The sequence below is a fragment of the Falco punctatus genome (genome assembly GCF_963210335.1).
Source record: "Falco punctatus genome assembly, chromosome: 5".
NCBI lineage: Eukaryota > Metazoa > Chordata > Aves > Falconiformes > Falconidae > Falco > Falco punctatus.
In genome coordinates this window covers 21766209-21789369 of record NC_137584.1, presented here as the reverse complement: position 1 = coordinate 21789369, position 23161 = coordinate 21766209, and the positions used below count along the sequence as shown (strand labels likewise).

General features: G+C 33.9%; 1 protein-coding gene across 6 annotated transcripts in view; it reads right to left on the bottom strand.

The window, feature by feature from the left end:
- CSMD1 (CUB and Sushi multiple domains 1) overlaps nt 1-23161 on the bottom strand; it is a 1231811-nt gene that overhangs the window by 11705 nt on the left and 1196945 nt on the right. For 4 of the 6 annotated variants that reach the window (XM_080387724.1, XM_080387722.1, XM_080387726.1 and 1 more), the window contains 8 exons: nt 22568-22641; nt 19361-19472; nt 18103-18282; nt 16330-16374; nt 11833-11994; nt 10706-10818; nt 9892-9979; nt 2873-3005 (listed from right to left, as the gene is read on the bottom strand). In XM_080387724.1, coding sequence (XP_080243850.1) covers nt 2873-3005; nt 9892-9979; nt 10706-10818; nt 11833-11994; nt 16330-16374; nt 18103-18282; nt 19361-19472; nt 22568-22641 — 907 coding nt within the window. Of the gene's footprint in view, nt 1-2872; nt 3006-9589; nt 9980-10705; nt 10819-11832; nt 11995-16329; nt 16375-18102; nt 18283-19360; nt 19473-22567; nt 22642-23161 lie in introns of those variants that run through there. The other 2 variants (XR_013928146.1, XM_080387723.1) reach the window with 2 other exon arrangements.

Here is a 23161-nt window from a genome sequence, read left to right as displayed (position 1 = left end):
TACCTTTCCAGAGCAGAAAGTTAGCATTGCACCACTGAACTGTTGTAACAGGTCTCCTGGGTACTACTAAATCTAAGTCAATGCAGTCGGCCAGCATAGCTTCAATCAGGCAACTTGCACTGACATAGCAAGCATCCAGAACGTTGTACTACTAGTGGTAGTAAACTTCAGAGATTTCTGTTCAGTTCTCTAGTCAGTAATTTCAGTTATTCCAGATAGATCTGCCATAGCACACCTGCTTACAACCATAAATATTTCTAACAATACAATCTGATAAATGCTGTGACAGATACTTTATCTGTCCAAACATATGTAATCAAATCCTGACTAATAGTCACATAATTTTTGACATTTGAATGTCAAAGGATACAAAAAATTATCTTTCAGTAACCACTCTTCTATTTTGGATAGTGTTTTACCACCACAAATAACCTATCAAAACTTCAAGGATGTTCACATTTTTATACAAAGTTCCATTAGAATATATATTAAGCCAATAATTAAATGAAAAATAAAACAGAATTGTGCAGACTTAATGATAGATCCGGTAAAACTGTATTCTCTTGTATTATAATTCACTACTTTAACCTTAAACCTCTTAGCATCTAAAAGTATATAAACAAATATATAAGGGACATTCAGTATGTAGTTTTACATATGTAATTGAAATAGAGCAAGTAAGTCAATGAAGGAGTGCAAAATGCAGACACCTGGTTGCTTAATACATGTAATTAGAAAAGAATCTCATGGTAAAACTTCAGGAAAGCATTCTTGAATATCAAATTCTTTTTTAGAAAGTTATTCTGGTTTAGGAAAATTATCACTGGAAAGATGTCAGTAATGGAAACTGACAACCTACCAATAATTTGTCACTCATAAATATTTTTTTTTTTTGCATATTTTCATTTTAGAAGTAACAAACCGTGCTTAGAAATCTTAACTAGGAGCTTTCCTAAGTGTAGGTAATTAAATATATTTTAATTTTGTTTAGAAACACTGAGATACTATCTTCATTCCTGAAGCAACCCTCATCTTTCAGATAAAAGGTGCATAAACCGTGTAAAAAAGGTTTAACAACCGTGGTTCTAACTAGGTAATACTAATCTGACATAGGCACAGCAGAAACATCCGTAAAATTGTCCCCTAAGAAGACCTTCAAATTCCCTGATATAGAGGGTCTCTAGGGGCACAACATCATGGTAAAAATTTCATGTTGTTATTCTGGTTGTTAATTTCAAAAAAGCCCCTTCAAACGTCACAGATTCTGTTCTCTTTCCTTTGGAGTATCCCTTGTTTTGAAGAGAATAAAGGTGACCTACAGTTACTTTACATCAATAATCAACTTGTCAATTTTCTGATGAAAATATGATACTGATAACTCCTCTAAAAACTGTGGTTTAACAGACTAAATAGTTTGAAAATACAAAAAAAGGAAGAATATTCTTTGAAAGGCTAAGTTATGAGTAACATCTCCTTTTTCAAGTATCTAATGCATTTAAATTAGATTAAGGTAGGCAGAACTGCAATGCTGCATCAGCAGCACCATAAGCACTGGGATTACAGCTGCTCATAAGACTAAGTTTTATTTCTACTAAATATATATATATTTCTACTAAATAGAAAACAGAATCTCCACTGCTTATGTAGGACATAACAAACTTCATAGAATAAACCACAAATTGTACCCCTATGTCACAATACAGTTTTATTAACTTTTTCTTAATTTTGCTTCCTCTTTCTAAGAGCAAAGTTAAGTTACAGCACTGTTCTCTTTATATTCCATCTTTTTGCCCGATCAGAATGCCTGTGCTTTTATGCTGCTGTTTAGGTTCCCCATGCTGCAGAACAGGAGCTATCTGAGAATGCTGATCTGTAGGCATCAGGAAGGCATCTTACCATACATGTTCTGAGACAGAGTTCACAGCTCTTCCTGAGCAGTTTTTTCCTACAAAAGTCTGTATTACATTTCCGGACATGTATCATTTTAACTGGAGTTCAGAAGTTCAAGCTCCACCGCAATTTCTCTTCCCCAAATGATCTAATGCTGAGATAGGTAGACAGTCTAGTCCATCACAGGGAAATGGTGGACTTCAGTTTGTCTATGTGCTTTCTTACAATCACATAACACTCTTGGTATCATGATTATAGGACCAAAGTTTTGAAAGTGTGTTATTAAAACTCAGCATTTCTGTTAAAAGGCATTTTGCAAACTGCAAATAACACAAAGAGGTCACAGCATATTATAGCTCAATATAAAACAGTAAGAATTGTTCCAGAAAGCTCTAGCCAAATAGCACTCAGAATGAACAAATGTTCAAAAGACACATAGGTATCGGCTCCTAAACCAAATTTCAGAAAAGATGGTTAGATTTACTATATTATCTAATGCCATATAAAAGTTCCATATGAGCTGAAGTGATGCCAATTCTAGTAGTATCCACTAGCTTATTCAGCACGTACTGTAAATGGTATCATTATGGGCTGTTCCCTCATGGGATTTATAGATTTTTCAGCTTGTGTAATTAATACTCATAAGCATTTTGAAAGAAGCAGCATACATTCAATTTAATAAAGCACTACCATGAAAAAATAAAACGTGATGTGAGATTTCAATCTGATTCAGTCTTAACGAACCAAGAAGGTTGATAGGTCTTTGCTATTTACACAGCGACTAATTTTTCTAATTGTTCACCATTAAGAACTGCCCTGCACTGAATCCCTTCATGGGAATATTTAGAAATATTTGTCTTTCTAAAGTAACGATATTCTTGAAAGCTTAGCATTATGTTCTCCAGTTACACTTACTTATCAAAATTAAAACAAAAAGCTTTATATGTAAAACATGTATATGAATAAGTAACATTTACAATACCTGTGTTTGTAGAGGTAAAATGCAAACCCTGATAATATTAGAGCAAAGAATGGTACCAGGATGGCAGCTGCAACAGAACTGCTGTTTGTACCGTAATAGTGATTTGAAAGGTCTGTGTCTGCACTCAAAGGACCTGAAAAAAAAAAAAAAAAAGCCACAAATAAAATTCCCAGGTTTCCTATCTCACAGTTCTCTTTTTATTCAAAAATGAAGAAAAATGGTCATTGTGTCTTGATAAAATAATTCTATTCAAAACCATGAAATAAGTAGCATGAGTATCATAAATCATGATAATACTAATTAATAATGTATCAATAACTATCAAAATTATTTTATGAGAGTATTCAGTAAATAAAAGAATTATGAACTACAACTCTCATAAGCCTCTAATTTAATGGAGTTAAGCCATAACATTCTGGAAAAAAAAAATAACACTGCAAAAATATTCTATGCCTGCAGTCTTAATATTCAGCTTAGAATATTAAGAACAAGCTATGTGTGACCACATCAAACATGAAAAAGGAAGAGAAAATTGAGATAACTGCAATAAACCACAATGATTCTGCTTAGCTCAATAGCACTCCCAAGGCTGTGCACCTGTGTGCATGTCCTGGCTGCTTTGCAAACCCCTTTCACAGGTGAGACATGAGCATGTTTTAGAGCCTTTGGCAGCAGGGTTTGCACTGGGATAAAACTGAGGTGCAGGGGATACAAAGGCAATCACGGAAGACATGGCCTTGCTGGGCTCCTGTTGTGGACAAGAAGATAACCTGGACTGTAAAGGATTTTGCAGAATTCATTTTCCCATCAGTATAAAGAAAGACATTGTTAATGATGGCCAACTTGACAATTCAGATTGCGCAGGATAGAAATAATTTTATAGTGAAAAATACAGAAAACTTTAATAGAAAAAAAAATATTTTGAGACCCAACTCCATGTTGCTAGTTTGAACTCACAGCTCTTCAGAGAGCAATATATAGATACTATCCAAGGAGGAGAGACCAGGACAGAGGAAAGTACAGCAAGGATGGGGCTAGGACAGACATCTGGACTTGCTATTCTGGAATATTTTTGCTGACGCTAGTAAAGAAGAAGAAAAGACCCTGTATTTACCATTCAGAAATGCTACAGCCCACCAGTACATACTTTCTCAAACCACTACTACCTTATTGATGGCAACAGCATCAGTCTTTTCAGGACTTTAGCACAAACCAGTTATATAGCAGAGGCACAGCCATTGCACTGTTTTCAGCAGCCTGCTCAAATATCCAAGTTGCAAAACTGAGAAAGAAGCAAACAATTCTATGATTTCTTGCAGTTCAAGCTCAAAGCAAAAATGGAACGAGGTAAATTTTTGTTCTGTTAGGTATTTTTAAACCTTAGGTGGTTTACATCTAAAAGATGTTTTAAAAGGGAAGGCTCCAGGGAGACCTTATAGTAGCCTTCCAGTACCTCAGGGGGGCCTACAATAAAGCTGGAGAGGGATGTTTTTTACAAGGACATGTAGCAACAGGGCAAAGGGTAGTGATTTTAACCTGAAAGAGGGTAGATTTAGATTAGCTATTAGGAAGAAATTCTTTACTGTGAGACTTGTGAGGCACTGGCACAGGTTGCCCAGAGAAGCTGTGGCTGCCCCATCCCTGGAAGTGTCCAAGGCCAGGCTGGATGGGGCTCTGAGCAACCTGGTCTAGTGGAAGGTGTCCCTGCACATGGCAGGGGGCTGGGACTAGATGATCTTTAAGGTCTCTTCCAACCCAAACCATTCTATGATTCTATGTTTCAATTGCTAATATTATAACACATTTTCTGCAATTTGTTTTACAAAACATATTGAATTCTAGGAAGTAATTAAGTTCCCTTTGAAATGAAGATAGCCCCTCTACCCCCCCCCCCCCCCCCCCCCCCCCCCCCCCCGGTATTTCAGAATTGCCAGATTTGATCACTAAACATGACAACATACTGTACTTCAACGTATTTTACCACCATGATGTTCTCTGGAAACATTTAAAACCCACCAGGACACGAGACTGTGTGACCTGTTCTAGGTGAACCTGCTTTATCAGGGGGTTGGACTAGATGATCTCCAGGGGTTCCTTCTAACCCTGACCATTCTGTAATTCTGTGATTTCAGACTTCTGTATATTTCTCTGAAAATCTTTTCAAATTAATAAACCTACTATTGTGGTAGAGGGATCATGTTATTAGTTTTATCACACTATTGTGCAGTATCTTAATTACATTGAACTGTTTTAGAGTAGAACCAGTGTATTATAAGAATATTTGGAGTTTAGTAATCCAGTATCTGTCCCAAGACTCAAGGTGTGGAAGGCCTGTTAGCATAATTATATGTATTTGTATTGTATGGCACATGTACTAGACATTCTCCAAGGAAATTAAATTAAATACAGATAGAATCAAGTAGTTACCACAGTTAAGAAAAGTTTAAGAAATGTTAATTGATATGCTCCTTTGAATTTTTTATTGGATAGAAGAAGTGATAGAAGTTTAAAAAGCTGCATGCAGTTATCACTGCCTTTATCCTTTACTATCACAATCCCCAGCTGTTTTTCCAATTGTTTGGAGTAATTAATAAAAAATATGGCAATGATCAAATTCATTGTAGTCATCTTGTATCAGAAAAAAACCTGGAATTGATATTCCAATTATTATTTAAAATTCCAGCCAAGTACCAAATCAAACAGAAATATTTATGGCCAACAAACTTAATTTATATCTCAAAACTATTATCATGGCACATATGATATATACATTTTAATGTATCTGTTTGAAGTAGCAGAAAAATTATAAAATATCTAACCAGAATTCAGCTAAAAGAAAACAATGGTTTGAAATTGACAATAAGCAATTCTTGGTATGGAATTTTTTAAAATGTTACAATTTTTTTCTATGTAACTCAATATTTAAAACTAGGCACAAACTTACATTTAGATAATCTATATAGTTATGTCTTCGATAACTGACTCGTATTTAATATTTAGTACCCAAAACTCCTATTGGAGATAACTGAATATTCTATATCACTACAGTTTTTTAAAAAAACACATTTAGGGTAACCAAGCTTGACATTTTAAAAAGAAGTTTATAGCCTTTAATTGGCATCAGAGGAGTGTTGATCAGGTCTGGACTGTGCATTAGGTGTTCTTTTCATTGTTGAAGAGAAAATTTGCTGCAGTTTTGGGTAATTTGAATTTTATTCATGTATGAAACTCAGTATAGCTTCATCACAATCTGGTCTCCTTATACAATCAAATTCAGAGCTTCTTGTGATTAACATACCCTGATGTGAACTTTGTATATCTTCTGACAGCATTATCATGATGAGAAATAGGTAAACCTATTTTATTGCTCTAAATTAGATATTAATTACTATAACAGCAACAATCAGAAAAGTGCACATATCTGCATGCTAATAGAAAAAAAAAAATATCCAAAGGATAGTTTGGTTTCCTTTTAATTAAAAAAGCTATACTTTGTCACTGGTCAACATGTTATTAATAGAGAGATATTCAGTAAGATTATAAATGGTTTTTAAACATTTCACAGAATAACAGGGGTTCCTTTACCCTCCTAAAACAAGCAGCAGTCAGGTGAAGTTCAAATTCCGGTAATACACAATGAAGTCGTTATTGTGCAGGCTGTGTACTTCTACCTTTTAGGTGGTTATTGAGTTTTCCCCTTTATACATGCTAGAAAATAGTATTTTTTATAAGAAAATACTCATTAAGAGCATTTCCTTATCATTGTTTGGAGCTTTCAAATGCATTTTCCCTGTTAACTCCTAGCCCAGGGTTTCAATTGTCTCACATCAGTACAGCATAGCTGTTTTACTAAGTGTTGAACTGGAAGAAAGTGTGACAGCGAAAGCCATGCAAAATAAGAAAAGCAGAATTACAGATAAAAGAGTAATTCCTGAGACAAGGATGGTTAGCAGCTCAAGGATTTAAGAGAAATAATACCAACATGGAAAGCAAGTCAGCAGCTTCCAAGGAGCAACACAGGCTGGAATTTTTTCACTTGACTGATAACTGCTGGATAGCAAAAATTCTTTGGGTGTCTCAACGGGTGTGAGCAGTGTGTTAATATGGAGTCTCACAGCCCATTTGTCCTATCTACTTGTGCATCAGCTAATGCAGAACTGTTTTGCATTCTGAAGCTGTGAGTATCCTGTTTAGATGTAGAGTTTCTTCATGATTGATGAAAGCTGTGCAAAATGATCTGGAGAGAAAGTATGACACCTTTACAGAATGAAAGTTAAAATTCACGTGTTATGATGTTCAGTGCTTTTAAGAATTGATCAGATCAAAGCCATTGATCTAATATATCACAAATGCAAAATAATTATTCATATTTCATATTTCTTTTCAATATTTTTTATCTCAATCTAGACAAGCTAAAAAGTACTTTGAAGAATAAAAAAGGAAAGAGAAGTGGATCATTGTATTTCCCCAGAGGAAATAAACATCAGAAAATAATAATTTGGTGAAGTAAGTTTCTCTTCTCACAAAGCCACCTTTTCATACAGTTTTAGGGGACAGTCCAGACTGGAATGAACAAGGCCGAGATTTTAGAATAAACATCTTCTAGGACTGTAGTGGTGAGGCACAGATATCCAGCAATTACAGAAACTGAACCTAGCCTCAGAGTTGCAGCCTTTAGAGACTAAGTTATTAAAACATAACAAAACAAACAAAAAGCCTCCAGCAATGACCGATTACTTGGCAAAACAGGTTAAATAATCTGGTGTCATAATGTGAGCCCCTTAAGCAGGCTCAGATACAGTTCTAACTCTTTTGGCAGACTGGTAACAGAGATCTCCTTGCCCTTGGGGTTATTCTCTAAGGCTACAAGCAAACAGAATTGCTTCTGAAAGAGGATAAACAGTACTTAAAACCAAAAAAGTTCTTTCTGTTTTCATGTCATTAAGTTCCAAGGCAGCATATACACTAAGCCTGGTCTTTCTCTAGTATTGTGTGACATGGAATTCTTCATCAAATACCCAATGTCTTTCACACTTAACCGAGTATTTCTCAGTAAATTCTGTTTTTTGAAATATGTTTATAGGTGAAGAATTTCATATTACATTATGTATGCACCAGTTCATGCATAGTTTATGCATATTTCCGGTTTAGTATAAAGACAGCAAATACTTTAACTGCCTGAAGAAATGGAAATATCTTAAGTCTTCAGCTGGAGGACATATGAGATCATTACCTTAGAGAACATTCATGAACAGAATAGATTTTAAAAACCAAGCAAGTTATCCTTGAATATGAGGGTATGGATAAATATTATGACCTGTGTTGGCTGAGGTTTTGCTGTTTCCTTTTAGCTGTAGGTTCTTCAGCAGAAGAAAAACAACCTACAGAATATCAGTATCTATTTAGCAATCACATAAAGAAATCTTCTAAAGGAGACAGTATGTGTATTTGTAGCAAGCTCTCTGCATGTCAAAGCTGAAGACAAGAGCCCCTCAGCCTAGGAATGCATGTGTAACTTGGACACTGGCTCCTCACTAGCCTTCGGAACAGACAAACTGAGCTCTCACATTGCAACTTCACACTGCAATATGGAGAATGTTTTCCACTACCATAGAATACACCCACTGGAGAATCTTTAATAGTCATTCTGCTTGTTCTTCATTTACCCCCATGAGTTTTTCATTTCACTGCTAGAACACATGGATCCAAATTCTGTTAGGTAGCTGGAAAACTATGGATAACTTTTTTGGCTGGGCTTAAGAAAAAAAAACAAACCACAGAAACACCGCCAACTCACCTGCCGCAAACCAAGCCAACAAACCATACTCTCACTCTTTTGAGATATCATAGGCTGCTAACAGGACAGATGCTCTACCTTTACAGTGTGCTTGTCAACATCAGAAAGAAAAAGCAGCTTAGATGTTTCAGTAATAAGGTTTACACAAAAGTACATACACACTAATAATCTGTCCCACACAGTTTACTCTGAAAACTGTGTTTAGCTTCAGTAACTGGCAGTTCTTAGGCTGAGACTGAAGACTAAGGTTTCCTCACTTTGTGACTAAACATACATGGCAATTTGAGAGGTGGCCAAAATGAGAAAATCCACAGCATAACTGCTATTACAGCAGTTACTAGAGCAAAAAAAGAGAAGGGAGATTTGGCAGAACTGTAAAGGGCATTGGGTACAGCACCAACGAAACTATTGGAACCAAGGCAATTTATAAAATGTAGATGCAGTCTGCTATAGAGATATAGGTTAGGCTGTCTCCTCCTCCTAGCCTAGTACTTTGCTGTATATACACCATGATTTGACCACTCTGCAATAATTCCAGGTTCCAGAAATGCAGATATCTGCACTTGGTATTTGCCAAAAATATTTCATGATTAAATATGCCATAAGTATTATTTATATTTATGTATTTATTCGTTTTTATGAAAAAAACATTTTATGAGTAAAGTAACTAGTTTTTCACCAGCTGCTGAAGCACTTGTAGTCCATAGCTGTAATATATACCTCAGTCACTCATTTCACATTCTTAGTGACACAGAATTTCATCTAAATACACATACATTCTGCAAACATCCACCAGCCACAAGTCCTCTCCAAATCACACTACTAAAATCAGTGTTGATTCTGTTCTTTTAATTTCCTATATGATTCTGCCTGCAATTTAGACATCAGAAAAGAAAATGTCTTTGCATTGCATGACACACCTGTTACTTTCAAAAAGACATTTACAGAAAAGCAAACTTGCAATGTCATTCTCTTTAGCAGCATCCTGTAGTCATCTTATTAGGTTGCTATATTAGAAAACATGACATAGTGAAGGTTAAGTAGAGTTAAATTGGGATCTGAACTGTACATTTCAAATATGCATATTTCACTATATTTTTTATAATAGCAATAGCATGAAATAAACATGCTTACTTCAGCTAGACAGCAGAGTCATTTGTTGAATCCACTCTTGCAAGACCCAAAAATATTATACATATTAAAGCTCAATGAATGCGTTTACCTTGTCTTTGGAGCATAAATTTTCCAAAGTCTTTTCCATGTATATCACCTTGATAGGTAAAAACACCTCTTTCAAGCCCTGAGGATACCTAAAATATGTTGAAACAGAAAAAAGATTTCTATAACAAATAAATGAGAATGTTTAGCCACTTATTTTTCTGACTTAAAGTAGATCTACGGATCCCAGATTCTCACTTTTATCCTTTAAGAACTCTCTGTGCTTATACAATATTTATCATTTTAAGTGCACAACAGTATTAAACAAAGTTTCAAAATAACACCTTCAATTACTTTGAAATATATGATATATATGGCTGGGTTTTAAAATTCTTTATCTGGCATACACATAATTGAATTAGTGTATTGATACATAAGTCCACTGAATTGTCAGATTTAAAATAATTTTTCATAGAAAACAACATGAGGCATAAAGGGGAACTGTAAAGAGTAAAATAACACTCTTTTTCATCAAGATTAGATGTAATTTTATTACAGTGAACTGTTTACCAAACTAAAAAAGGACAGTATTTTTAAAGGCAAATTTCCCACTCTCATATAAGAAAACAAGGCAAAACCATGGCAAAATGATCTCATTCACTGCAATTTCCCCTTAGAAAACTAAAAATTATAACGAGAGTGAGGCAGACATAAGATTATATACAAATTTTTGAAAAGAAAAATAATGTGTTCTCTACACTGAGGTCTAGAGTGCTGCATTCCATATTTGTAATATAAAAAATTGGAGATACTTGTATAGGAAATCACAAATTATTTCAACCTTTAAACTCAGCAAGCTTTATCCATAGGTTACTTACATAACCATCTAGTGCCCAGTTTTCATTTTCAAACTTGCTTACAAAAATGTCACTAGGTCCTTTAATCTGAAAAGCTTTCAAGAGCAAATGGGTTTCTTCTTTCTTGTAAACACCTATTAACATAAAGGAAGTAACACGTGCCTTTTAAATAATTTTTCAGCCACTTTGTTCAAATATCCTGTCAAAGCTAAACATATTGCTTTAGAACTAAAATATCTTGTAGAAAACATTCTGTACTGACAAAATTTTTAATACCGGGATCTTATTTTACTGATCTTTCACCCATATCTTACTTGATAACAGGATGAAAGGTGGGTTTGTACTGTTTAATTGTATAAAGAAATGTGCAAGAATATTTTTCTTTTCGTACAGTATTTCAATAATTCTGAATACAGATAAAATTCCTTGCCTGGAATTTCCCTGAATTGGAAAAAAAAATGCATTTTACTGATATTACAGCAGTATATTGCTATAGTAAATATCGATGGCACAGTGAAAGAAAATTTGCTATTTGGCAGCCAACTACTGAAATTCTCTCTGAACCCTTGACTTTAGAAGGTACTGATAGCTCATAATCCTCTTTTGAAATACAACCGTGATCAGAGGCTAAATCAGAACTTCACAGTCAGATTTGCAGAAAGGAATGCATGATGTTGATGAAAAAGTATGCATAATTTACAAAGTTATTTAATGATCTGTGTCTACTTTATGTTATGCCATTTTCAAGACCATGTTACTTTTAAGCAGATATTAATCAGTATTGAATAATGGAGCTTTTCAATGGTACAGTTCTTAAAATGCTTATATACACTTTGTCTGCCACTTCAATATTACCTGTGAGTTCAACATATCAATACTATCCAACAGTCCGAGATTAAAAAACCCTACCTCAATATTTATTTGAAATGTAAGGGGGGAAATAGGTGGGTGACCCCATATAAACTGACTGAAATCTGTGTGGACCATTACATTAGGACCTTTCCTTTTGCAAAATAAGCAGAAAAACATTTTTAGTGAAAACATAAAGTTTTTGTTTCGTTTTGTGTTTGGCATAAAATAAAACAAAACTGAACAGATGAAAAATATTAAATGAACAGCTTTTTTTTAACACCAAATTCTAAACCTACCTGATAGTTTGAGCTGTATGTTGGATGCCTCAATGAATGTAGCATTCACTTTGCTGCTTGTAGTATTGAACCAATCAACAGTCAGAGTAGCAGGCTGTCTTTTTCCTAAATATTCATAAAACCCTTTCCACAGTGAATTTATAAAAAACACATCTGAGGGAACTAAATAAACATGGGCAAAAGAGAAACAAAGAAAGGAGTAAACTACAACAAAGTAGCAATCTTTCCAGTCATATTTATGTTCTTCATTTTTTCTGTTACAGCAGCAATCCACTGTTCTAAGGAGGTATTATAGTAAAAATTTTACAACAGTAAAGACAATATATCTAATGACCTTTCCACATAATTGCCTATGTTATACTGCCCATTACTATATGGTCTTAAATAACCTCACACTTCATAGCTTGTGTGCTTCAGTGAATGTCCTCAAGACTATGAAAAATAATGGACTCTTCCCCTAAACTCTGTAGCTTTCAAGTATGATGAAAAAGAGGAGAATAATATTCTGAAGTCAGAGATTCCTGGAAGGAGGCACTGTCTTAGACCATCCCTTTTATTTCATGAACCTACTAAAGCAGCACTGTGTGTGATTTTCAACTGAATATCAACCTGAATATTCAACTGAATTCACTGAATTCCAGATACAGTTTAGCACAAGCTTTCTATCAGTCATTTTTAGATACCACACCTTTTCTCCTTACAATATTACTGCACCTCTGAACAGTGAAGTTGCCACAGCAGGCCATATTTTTAATTTAAAATAAAGGTCTGTTTATCAGAAACTGCAGTTTGAATAATCTGAAGTAAAAATATCTATAAAATGAAGCATGAACTAAAGGAAGAAGTATATGTATTTGGGTGATTTGTTTGATGTTATTGATGTTTTTCCTCTATATAGAAAAAGTAAAGTACTTATAGGTCACTAAATGTCGTGTTTAAAATATTTGGCTATATCACCAGCAGAGTAGAAAAAGTCTCTCATTCAACAGTATGATATTAACATTAATTGAAAAGGAAACGAACAAGAGTAAAAAATTCTTAGGAGAAAATTTTATGTCAGATACATTTACAGGGTGCTACATGTCTTGAACATTTGTTTCTCCCCTATGCATTGCTACATTTCTCCCATATATTTTGCTGTTATAAAATTTGGGGAAGGCTTCCTCGAAACATGACAGTTACATTAAACAGTTCGGTTGTCTGAAAGACTTCAATTCTCCTCCTGGCCAGGCAGCACCCAGTGTTTCCTGGCAGCTTCTGACAAGTGAAAATAGACATTTTCCCACTTAATTCTAAGATCTTTCTAGCATTACAATTTGAGAAGTAAAGCTTTAAGAATCAAAATAAAACTTCATAAAAAGAACTGTTTAACCAATCATGATAGCTTGACAAAATGACAGCCTTAGCAACTATTAAACTTCACCCTTACTATCCATGACCACTACAAATTATACTCGCTAAAGAGGGATATTAGACATTTCAAACTCTTCTAATTAAACCTTTAAAAAAATTATTATATTTTTTGCATTTTATCAAATTCTGAGCATGTGTAAAGGCAACTGTCTATACTGAAGGTAATTTATCAGTGCAGGTATGCTATGTACCTATTTTGAATAATTTCTATGGGTATTCCCCCGTCACCTAATCACTGATTGCAAAAATGAATAAAAAAGAAATTCAGGTCAACAATACCATATATTTCCAACAAAATTTACTGACCGGCAGTACGTATGAAAATCTGTTGATTGATTAACTGTTGACTGTCTCTTAATCATATTATTACACTTCCTAGTACATATTTTGTAAAGGTGAAGGATCATCACTTCTTCTATGTCTTTTGCCTTCTAATTATGCAAAAGCCACAAACAAACATTCAAGTTCAATGTGGCACGATTTCAAAGCATCATTAGTGTGTTGTCTGTATCACCACTTGATTCCAAGGGACTGGAGACCCACTATGTGACTTTGAGGTACAACAGCTTCAAAGAATCTTAACTTTTCCTTTTCCAAAGCAAAAGTCAGTTAGGACTGGGGCTTTACACAAGGTAACTTCAACTTAATACTAAAAATCTGAAGCACTAAATTTCAATTGGTATCTCACAGCCCTTAGGATTTATATAATTTCTGCAAAAATATGAATTCTGTAAAGGTTCTTTCAGACTCTTTCCTACTTATTCCTCCTTGCTTTGCCTCTGTAGTGACCTACAGTAAATTTGAAACCTGGCATTTTAAAAATAAATTAAAATGATTGTTATCTGTCTTTGGTTTTAATTAAAATAGTGTGTCTGAAGTTATTCTCATGTTGGTGAACATCTAGTGTTATTGGTATGAACCTAACAGGTACTATGTATGACTTTCATATGGGAGCAGACACCATACTTCTTTTGTGACATTCAACATCCTCAGTATCTATCTTCTCTAACCATTCTGTCAATAATTGCTGTTAAACTTTACAATATAGTACAATTGACTCAGTATTTCCAGAATTTGTACTTGCTGCATCTGGACAGAATCAGTAGGGGAGAAAATAGATTTCTGTCTCCCCTGTCATGTGCCAAGCCCTTACAATGTCCCTGCCTTTCCCACCCACTGTGGGCCAAGGCAGAATGAGAATAATGAACTGTGTATTTTTATACTAAGACTGCACCAACTATGGATTCTCAGAACACGAGGAGAACAGGGATATCCATGGCTACTCATTAAAACAGCTTCCTAGCTATTTGTGCAAAGACTGTACAAAACAGTGAGAACCATGGGAAGCAGAGTACTGTAGTTCTTAAACTTCACGTGGGTATTGTGAGAAATTGTTAGCTGCAACTTATACTCAATTATAATTTACAGTACTATAAAAAAACGGTTACTATTGCTTATGAAAATTTAACTCTGGTAAAAAAATAGAAATTCAATAAAAAAGAATAATAAACATAATTTGTACTCAGATATCCAAAGGTGGGAAATCAGAACATGAACCTATTCTTTTAAAAAATCTCTAGTTTAGCAACATTAGCTTCATTCCATTAAAAAAAAATAAAATAGCAGCAAATGGCATTCTGCCAAAAGCCAAGATAGCAAGGTAAAGAAAATGCTCCAAAATACATAGTGTTCCATACTACAGAGAATTCACTATTTTGAAAGACAAATAATAGTGCAGATTTGGGTTTTAAAAACAGCTTAAAACTTTTTCTTGTTAATTACTATCATTTGTTACCCAGTTTCAGTTCTCTGCTTACTACTATTAGAATTTTCAATCATAATATTTTTTTAAATGCTTTTTAAATAGTACTTATCACAACTAGTTATAAGGAACATGATGTAGTGTGAGTTGATACTGATGTTCTGCATAATGTGTATATTTGGAGAATTGAGATATAGATAGATAGATAGATAGATAGATAGATAGATAGATAGATAGATAGATAAAATTGGCATTTAAACTTCAATATATGTGTGGTAGCAGATTAATGCACACCTTAGGTGTTGGTGAGCTGAATCCTCTAATAATTGAAGACTGTATAGTAATTACAATGAATGTACTTTATATCCTGCTTTATTGTGAGTCTGTAGAAGCAATACATTTGAGAAAAACTCATTTATGGTTTCACCTGACACTCTCACTAATAAACTCACCAGGAAGGTTAATTATTAGCAGAAATACCTTTTTATCCCATCTACTCTACAGAGTCCTTCTGTGAACTGCCATGAGTGTGAACCATTAATCTTCTTTTCCCTGCAGCTTGCTAAAATTCAGAAGATAGAGTCACAAGCTCATTTATTTTGTGAAAACTCTGCTCATTGTTAAATACGTCTGTAAAAAAAAATATTAAGCCTTTCATGTTCTGAAAATGATTGAACCCAAGAAGATCTACATCAAGGATTTTTCAGATGTATTTGTATATTTTGTCATTGGCAGGAGAAAAAGTTTAATTCCATACATGCTCATTTGGAGGCACAGAAGAGCAGCAGTAATATTTCCCTGCTGGTGGTGGTCCACACAGTTTATGAAATCCTGTCTTAGAATACCTTGAGACTTTCCATGAAATGAAGGTCATCAAAATTTCCAAAACTGTTTTTAAGGGTATTTTTAGTGGTGTCTTATACCACTGGCAATGTACAAGGCAGACCTCTGACTGAACTCAATCCCTGCAGTTATAGTTTACACCCATTATAAGGCTCTCCATTATAGCAATCTCTCTGATATAAAGCTACATCAGCTCTGGGGTTTCCATATGTATAAGTTACCTTTTTGGCTTGATGGGGGGTTTTGTGCAATTTGCAAAATTGGTACTGTAGAAATTAAAAAAAAATATTTGGGAAAGAATTTCATGGAATAACTTTTACATGGCACCTGTTGTTATGAAAGATATCAAGATTTATATTCCTTCGGAATGAGTAATAAATATTTATGTTAAATATTGGAAATAGTTTTATTATCCATAACAGTCTAGGGTGTAAATCAATTTAATTTATTTAGATCTAAAACTCTTCTTGTATACAAACCTGGAGTTTTAGTTATTGTTTCATTAACTTCTCTCACTCCTTTACCTACAAGTAAAAAGACAAATTATCATTTTCATGAACATATTTCTTCGGTTGTTTGTTTTGTTGTTGTTTTTTTTTTAAAAAAAGAATGTTAAAACAATGCCTGATGGATGCAATCATCTCTTATTCAATAGAACCATATTTAAAACATAAATAACTGGTTTTCAATACTTTAAATGTTCAAACCTATACACTTACACAAAACTATCAGAAAATAATTTAGGTAAACAACATTATTACTGTTGAAAGTTGTTTGGCTAGCCAAGCATTTCATACCTTTAGGCCTAAAATTTTTATATCAGTCCCAGTGCTATAAAAGAGAGCCTTATAGAGGGGACAAATACTGTATCTAATTATGAATAATAGTATATTAACTATAGTAAAAATTGTTTTAATAAAGATTTATACATTTATGACACAAACCAGCAAAAGCCAGATAGATGGATTAAGATGACAGGATCAGATATCATGGGAAAGGATCACAACTGGCACCATTTCTGGTACACTCAGCAGAGTTATGTCCATTGACCCCAGATCAAGTTCTGTCATCATATCATTAGCCACTTTAAAAAGGCTACAGTCCCATTGGGAGATTTGGCCTTGTGTGTGTTTTATCTTTCGGAGCAGAAATTCGCTGGCTGATCAAAGGCTAAGAAAGCAGAAAAAGTGCACTCAAGAAAAATTATACCTAAAGACTGTAAGTCCATGAAAAAAAATAATTCTTTCTTATAGAAACCTTCTCTATATTTTATCTTTAATTTGAAAAAAAAAAGGAAATTAACAAAAAGCATTGAAGATCATTTATCTCAAATTATTAGTTACATAGAACAATTTAGGTTGGAAAAGAGCTTTAAGATCATTAAGTCCAACCATATAGTGTCCATGAAAAATCCTGTTTAGGGAACTAGAATAAGATAAATATTTATGTGTTGATCGTAAGTTTTAACAAAGTTGAAACAAAAAGTCTACTACATTAATGAAAAATCAAATATTTCCCAAACAAATCTATTTATCATTCTTCGACATATTGCAATTAAAAATAATGTTTCAAACATCTTTCCCATGGCATCTGATTATTTTTCATTTATTCATACTCTAAATATAATTTTGTTTTCTTTTTCTGAACCAGGAACTTATAGTCATGTTTATATGCATGCGAACAGCGAATTTAGCCCTCATAACTATATACTTAGGGTTACTCTAGCAAAACTATATTAAATTTACATGGATATAAATCAGAATGCAAAGATGTATTTATTTTAATTTATTTTTCTTTTTATTTTATATTTTCTTAGACAAAAAGCATACCTGAATAAATCTAAAAGCCAACCTGTGAAATAACTTTTTTTTTGTTCCTAATAGAGAATTATACATTAAACACTGAATAAAATGAAATGCTCTTTGAATCTGAGACATAAAGATAAGTACAGTTAAAAGAAATATTTTATATTGCTTAGGGTTTGGTTTTTTTTTGCTGTTGTTAGGGGTAAATTTATGTATGTGTACCCGTGCATTTACACACACGTACCCCCTTGTTTTCCTCCATGTGTTTTAGATGCTATGTTCACTTTGATTTCTTTTCTGTTTCTTTCACAACGTAAAAGCTGTTGTGTCACATGCGTCTTTAAATAGTAAATAGCAAAAAACAATCCTACTATATAAAATAAAAATGCCAAGGAAAATGAAATCCAACCAAGTAGGGCACAACATATCAATTGAATAATGACTTACTTTTACAAATAGGTGATTTTCCTGTCCATTTCATATCTGGCTTACATGTCCGATGCTCTGATCCACCAGCAAGAAAAAATCCTGGCTGACAGGTGTACACCAAAGTATATCCTAAAGTAGGAAGATCTATTGCTTTCACATCTACATGTGCCGGTGTCTCTGGCTGCCTGCAAGCGTGAGCTGCAAAGGGGGTTTTAGAGTTAGAAGAAGTGGTAGTAAAGTTTCCATAGAATCAGAGCATGTAACTTGAAACAAATGCATACCAACTTATTCCCTTTCATTATGTAAACTTTGTACACCTTTTAGAAATGTCATGGTTATCACTTGTAAAAGTAACACTCTGAACATACAGTTTTATTATTGTGGGAAGATGGAACTGATACTATCACATATTTTTAAACAATACACCAAAATTAAATCACAATAGCAAACAGAAGAGTTAAAATGTATTGTATTGTACATGGTGCAATGATTGGTCCTGTGAGTTATTGTACTGTCACAGCTTCAAGCATTGCTTCTACTCAATGTTTTGAAAATTACAGAGTAGTTATTGTGCTAAATAAATTAATTATAAATTTCAACGGAAATAAAGGTCCCATAGGAAGGTTTTGTCATAGTACACTGTTAATAGATATGGTTGCTTAGTATACTTCCTTCTCTGTGCTCCATGGTGTTCATTTATAACAACCCAAAGATAATCTGAAAAAGGATAAGATTCTAAGGTCATTCTAATTAATTACATTTAGCTTTTGAGTGTATTTTAATACAATATTTATTTGATGTCCTCCAACCACACAGAGCTGTAAAATACAATAATCATTTGCATACCCATGCATAGCCCAGAAAAGATGAATTTTGCTGAGTTCTAGTTTATGATTTACAAAATACTAGCCAACAAATAGCCCCATGCATACTTGAGGCCACTTTCTGCTCTCTATTAATCCAGCAGACATAAAAAACCTAGATCAATTTAAAGCAGCTAATGCAGTAATGGGGACAGACTTTTTTGAGTAAAACTCGTAAGAATTATTGTGAATTTCATGGGGCAAAAAAATCTGATAAATCTTCCTTCAAATTAATATCCCAAATACACCTTTGGTCTTAGAATAGGAAACAAAAAAACATTTTAAAATATCATTTTAAATAAAGTTTACTTTTTTCTAGCATACAATTTACTATGAATTTCCACATGTATCACTTTGTAACTCTATTAAAATTTCACAGTATTATAATTCATTAGATAAGAAACCAGACTTACGTATGCATTCAGACTGTATGCCACTCCAAGTTAAGTTAGCAAGACAAGAACGGGTGGTAGATCCCTGAATATGATAACCTTTTCTGCATCTGAAAAAGACTGTGCTCCCAACCTAAGATCAAAACAGAATATTAGATAAAAGAGGTATCCATCACACATAGTCAGATATCAAGATGGTGATAAGCTACTAGAGAGATTTTTTTCAAAAATAAAAATGTCCTCTTTTTAAAGTTTCTAGTGTTAAACTTTTTTCTTTTTTTAATGTACTGAAAAGTTTGAAAAATTGATCTTTTGTCACTTTATTTGAAAGCAGTAAGTAGAAAAATATTGACAAGGCTTTGCACATGGAAAAGAATGACACTTAAAGCATTTCAGCTTATTAGTTTGTCAATGTGACAGAAGCAAACTAAATGACTGAGATGTCTCTCTTTCCTGTACGTCACTGCATATATTTCAACACAACTTGACTATAAAGTCTCTTTCAAAGATTTCTCATTGTGTGACTTGACTGAAAATGCTTTGAAGAAGAAAAAGGAAAAAGAAAAAACTATGAAGAACTGTTCCATCTACAAACAAATTCACCAGAGAAAACCTGAGCCCACAATTCCTTACACTGCACTTGTACTATAAACTACCTAAGTTTTACTCAAGATATTCAACTAGCAGAGTAGTGTTACAGAAAGCCTTCTTATGGTCAACTGTGATATGACATTTCTCAGAAGAAAAGGTAAAGTAACAGAAAACTTTCTTTAGATTTGCACTGAAAATAGAAAAGCATGAAAACTGGATACAAAATTGCACGTGATGAAGAGTTTTCATAACATATGAGAGAGAGATTGTGTGGAAGTTCTACTAAAACAGACTTACTGATGGTAGTGACGAAAGTAACCAGAATACAACTCCAGGCCAAGATATTTAAGGATGCAAGGCTGATCAGTAAAGCATTGCTTTCACTTTGGATAAAACATCTTGGCAATAAATATGATCAGATTAAATGGGGGGAAAATAAACCCACCAAAATTAATATTATTTGAAATTATATGACTTATTAATAAAGTAATATATCACATGGAAAAATGCAAGTAGGTTGCAAATGAGTAGTGACCAATTCATATTAGTAAAATAGCTTGCAGACATATAAATGCAGTTTGCTCTACACTGCAAATGTCACAGAAGAACTCCAATGGACATTAAAAATAGGCAGGTATCTTCAGAAGTGGCTACCTGTTAACTATATACTCTGTTCCATAGAAACAGATTATCATGATAGAAGTTCAGCAAATGCAACACCAGTTCTTCCTGAAGTGGCTTGGGAAATTCACTGGCATTTTTAAAGGTCAAATTACTGATACGGTTTCTTAGACTTATCTCTTTATAACTATTTTAAAACATTTTCATCTCTCTGCCCTGCCAAAGAGACACAGCATGTCTGTAGTAGAGAGTAGAACACAGTATGGCTGGTCTTTACTCTGTCATCTTGCTTCTTGTGAGATTACCAATTCTGGTATCAGTAAGTAACGATGAGCTGCAAATCTTTCCTCACTGTTCCAAAACACCAAGCAAAAAAACAATGTCTAGGTTCAAGGTAGTTACAGTTACAATTTCTTTCTCATTTTACAGGTAAAACTAAAAATGAAAGTAGTGCATCCTTTGTGTAATACCTGGATTAAAAACATTGGAGGCATTCCTAACAGTCACAGTGCAGTGAATAAGAGAAGGGACAAAATGAACGGGACAAGACAGGATGCTGGTAGGTAGGGGAAAAACCTTCAAAGGTCTGTCTTCTGCCTGTCATCACACCTTTCTATAACAAGGAAAGGATGTGAAAACCTGGTTTATAGAAGCTTGGCTAAGTTAAACACACAAGAAGCCCCACTAATCAAATATGGAAAAAAAGAAAATAAATCTACACCACTAGTAATTGGAGAGAAGTTTCTATCTTGTACCAGATAGTGATCTGACAGTAAGAGCACGTACTTGAGAAAGACTAAATACAGAACAGATGAAGACCTGCCTCCAGAGGTGGACGATAAGAGAAGATGACCCTTCATGTTCAACGGATGTCAGAACAGTGAATCCGCCAGTACAATTCTGGTATTAAAGACAACTTGTGAGGCTGCTAAAAGGGGGGGGGGGGAAGAAAAAAACCTAACCCTCTGATCAAATTAGGTGCAAAGTTTAGTATAATTTTTGATGTGATGATGGGGACACGTACAGGGTCAAGATGAGACAGCAGACAGGCGACTGCACCTATTACCAGAAGAACCACTTTAGGGGTGAGGCAACAAGATGTGGTTGGGGGAGAGGGGCCTTGGAATTTATGAACCAGGCAGGAGCATGAGTGAAGCAAAGAGCTGACAGCCACAGCAATGACAGCACAATTGCAGGAGGGGGAGGGTACCAATAACCAGAGGAACTTACAGAAAGGACTTTCTGAAAATCAGTTCTACTACCTTGATCATAATACCAACACTGCCTGCCCTTTGTTCAGAAATAAGCAGGAAAACCAAACAGAACATATTCTATTTTCCAATAACAAATATTTATACCTGAAGAATCTATCCACATGAGGCTAATCAATCCATATAATGACTGTGGATTGGTCAGTGTTGCATCTACTTTTATTTCCTCAGTCAGTTTTCTGACTGTCACTTAGTAAGCTAATAACCTGTGAGGAATTCGGAAACTAGAGAAAAGACATTCACCACAGAGAACTGAGGATCCAACACATAGAATAATTTTATCTTCTCTGACTGAATAAAATGTAACATGAATTGTTAATTTAGTAAAGCCACTTGCTGACTTTTTTGTCACGGACTATGTGGCCTTTGCATCAGACAGGTCTTTGGTTGTTTGATATTTACTAACTATTCATCAATATATGAAAGAATTATGATTGTAAAGCAAAGTAATTATATCATGTCATATCATATTCGGTAATCAATTTTTAAAGTCATCCCAACTGAAGCCTCCTAAAGGATTGAATGCATGATATATGGCAATATTAAAAGTTCTTTCTTTAAGCTCTATGTAAAAAAAACCCACCACCCAATAAAAACTTGGAATGAAGCATAAGTGTATGTTTAAAAGGAGTGGAAATTTCCTAAGGTTTACATCAAACGTTTAGGTCTACAGATAATTTCATATATTCATAATTATTAAATGCATCTTCATTTTAGAGAGCTAATAGACAAAAGAAAGAATTACCTCATAACCTCTTGAACTGTTTTGTATTCCAAAATGTGGAGTACCAGGGTCTGTACATGTATTGTGAGCTGGATCTAACGTAAAATTTGAAACATGATAGATATTATTACGGTATGGAAATAACACTCTAAAACTGTTTGCAAAGATTTAGTAATTTCATTGATATCTAGTGATGACAATGATTGAATTTTTAATGGAGTGTGTGTATTTCTATATATTAAATTTATATTTACAATTAAATTTCCAAAATAATTACAGCACTTTGTTTCAGTACATTGCCATTATTTAAGGATAATTTTTGCAGGTATCTTTGGCAGTGTAGAATTTGGAGTTAGGATTGCATTAATTTTTGCTAAGCTTATGCTTTTAAACCTTTTTGAATACATAGTATATCCCACTATTCACAATGCAGATAGAACATATAGGGAAATCTTTTTCTTCACTTCTTTCCAAATGAACAGCTTAATGATTAAGTTAGATTTCTAACAAAACCCCAAACCCAAAACAAAAACCAAACCCCAAATCAACTTGCTTTCTTATAGCAAGTAAAATAATTCCTTGATAGAAATTTTTTCTATGTCACCAAGAAAACTT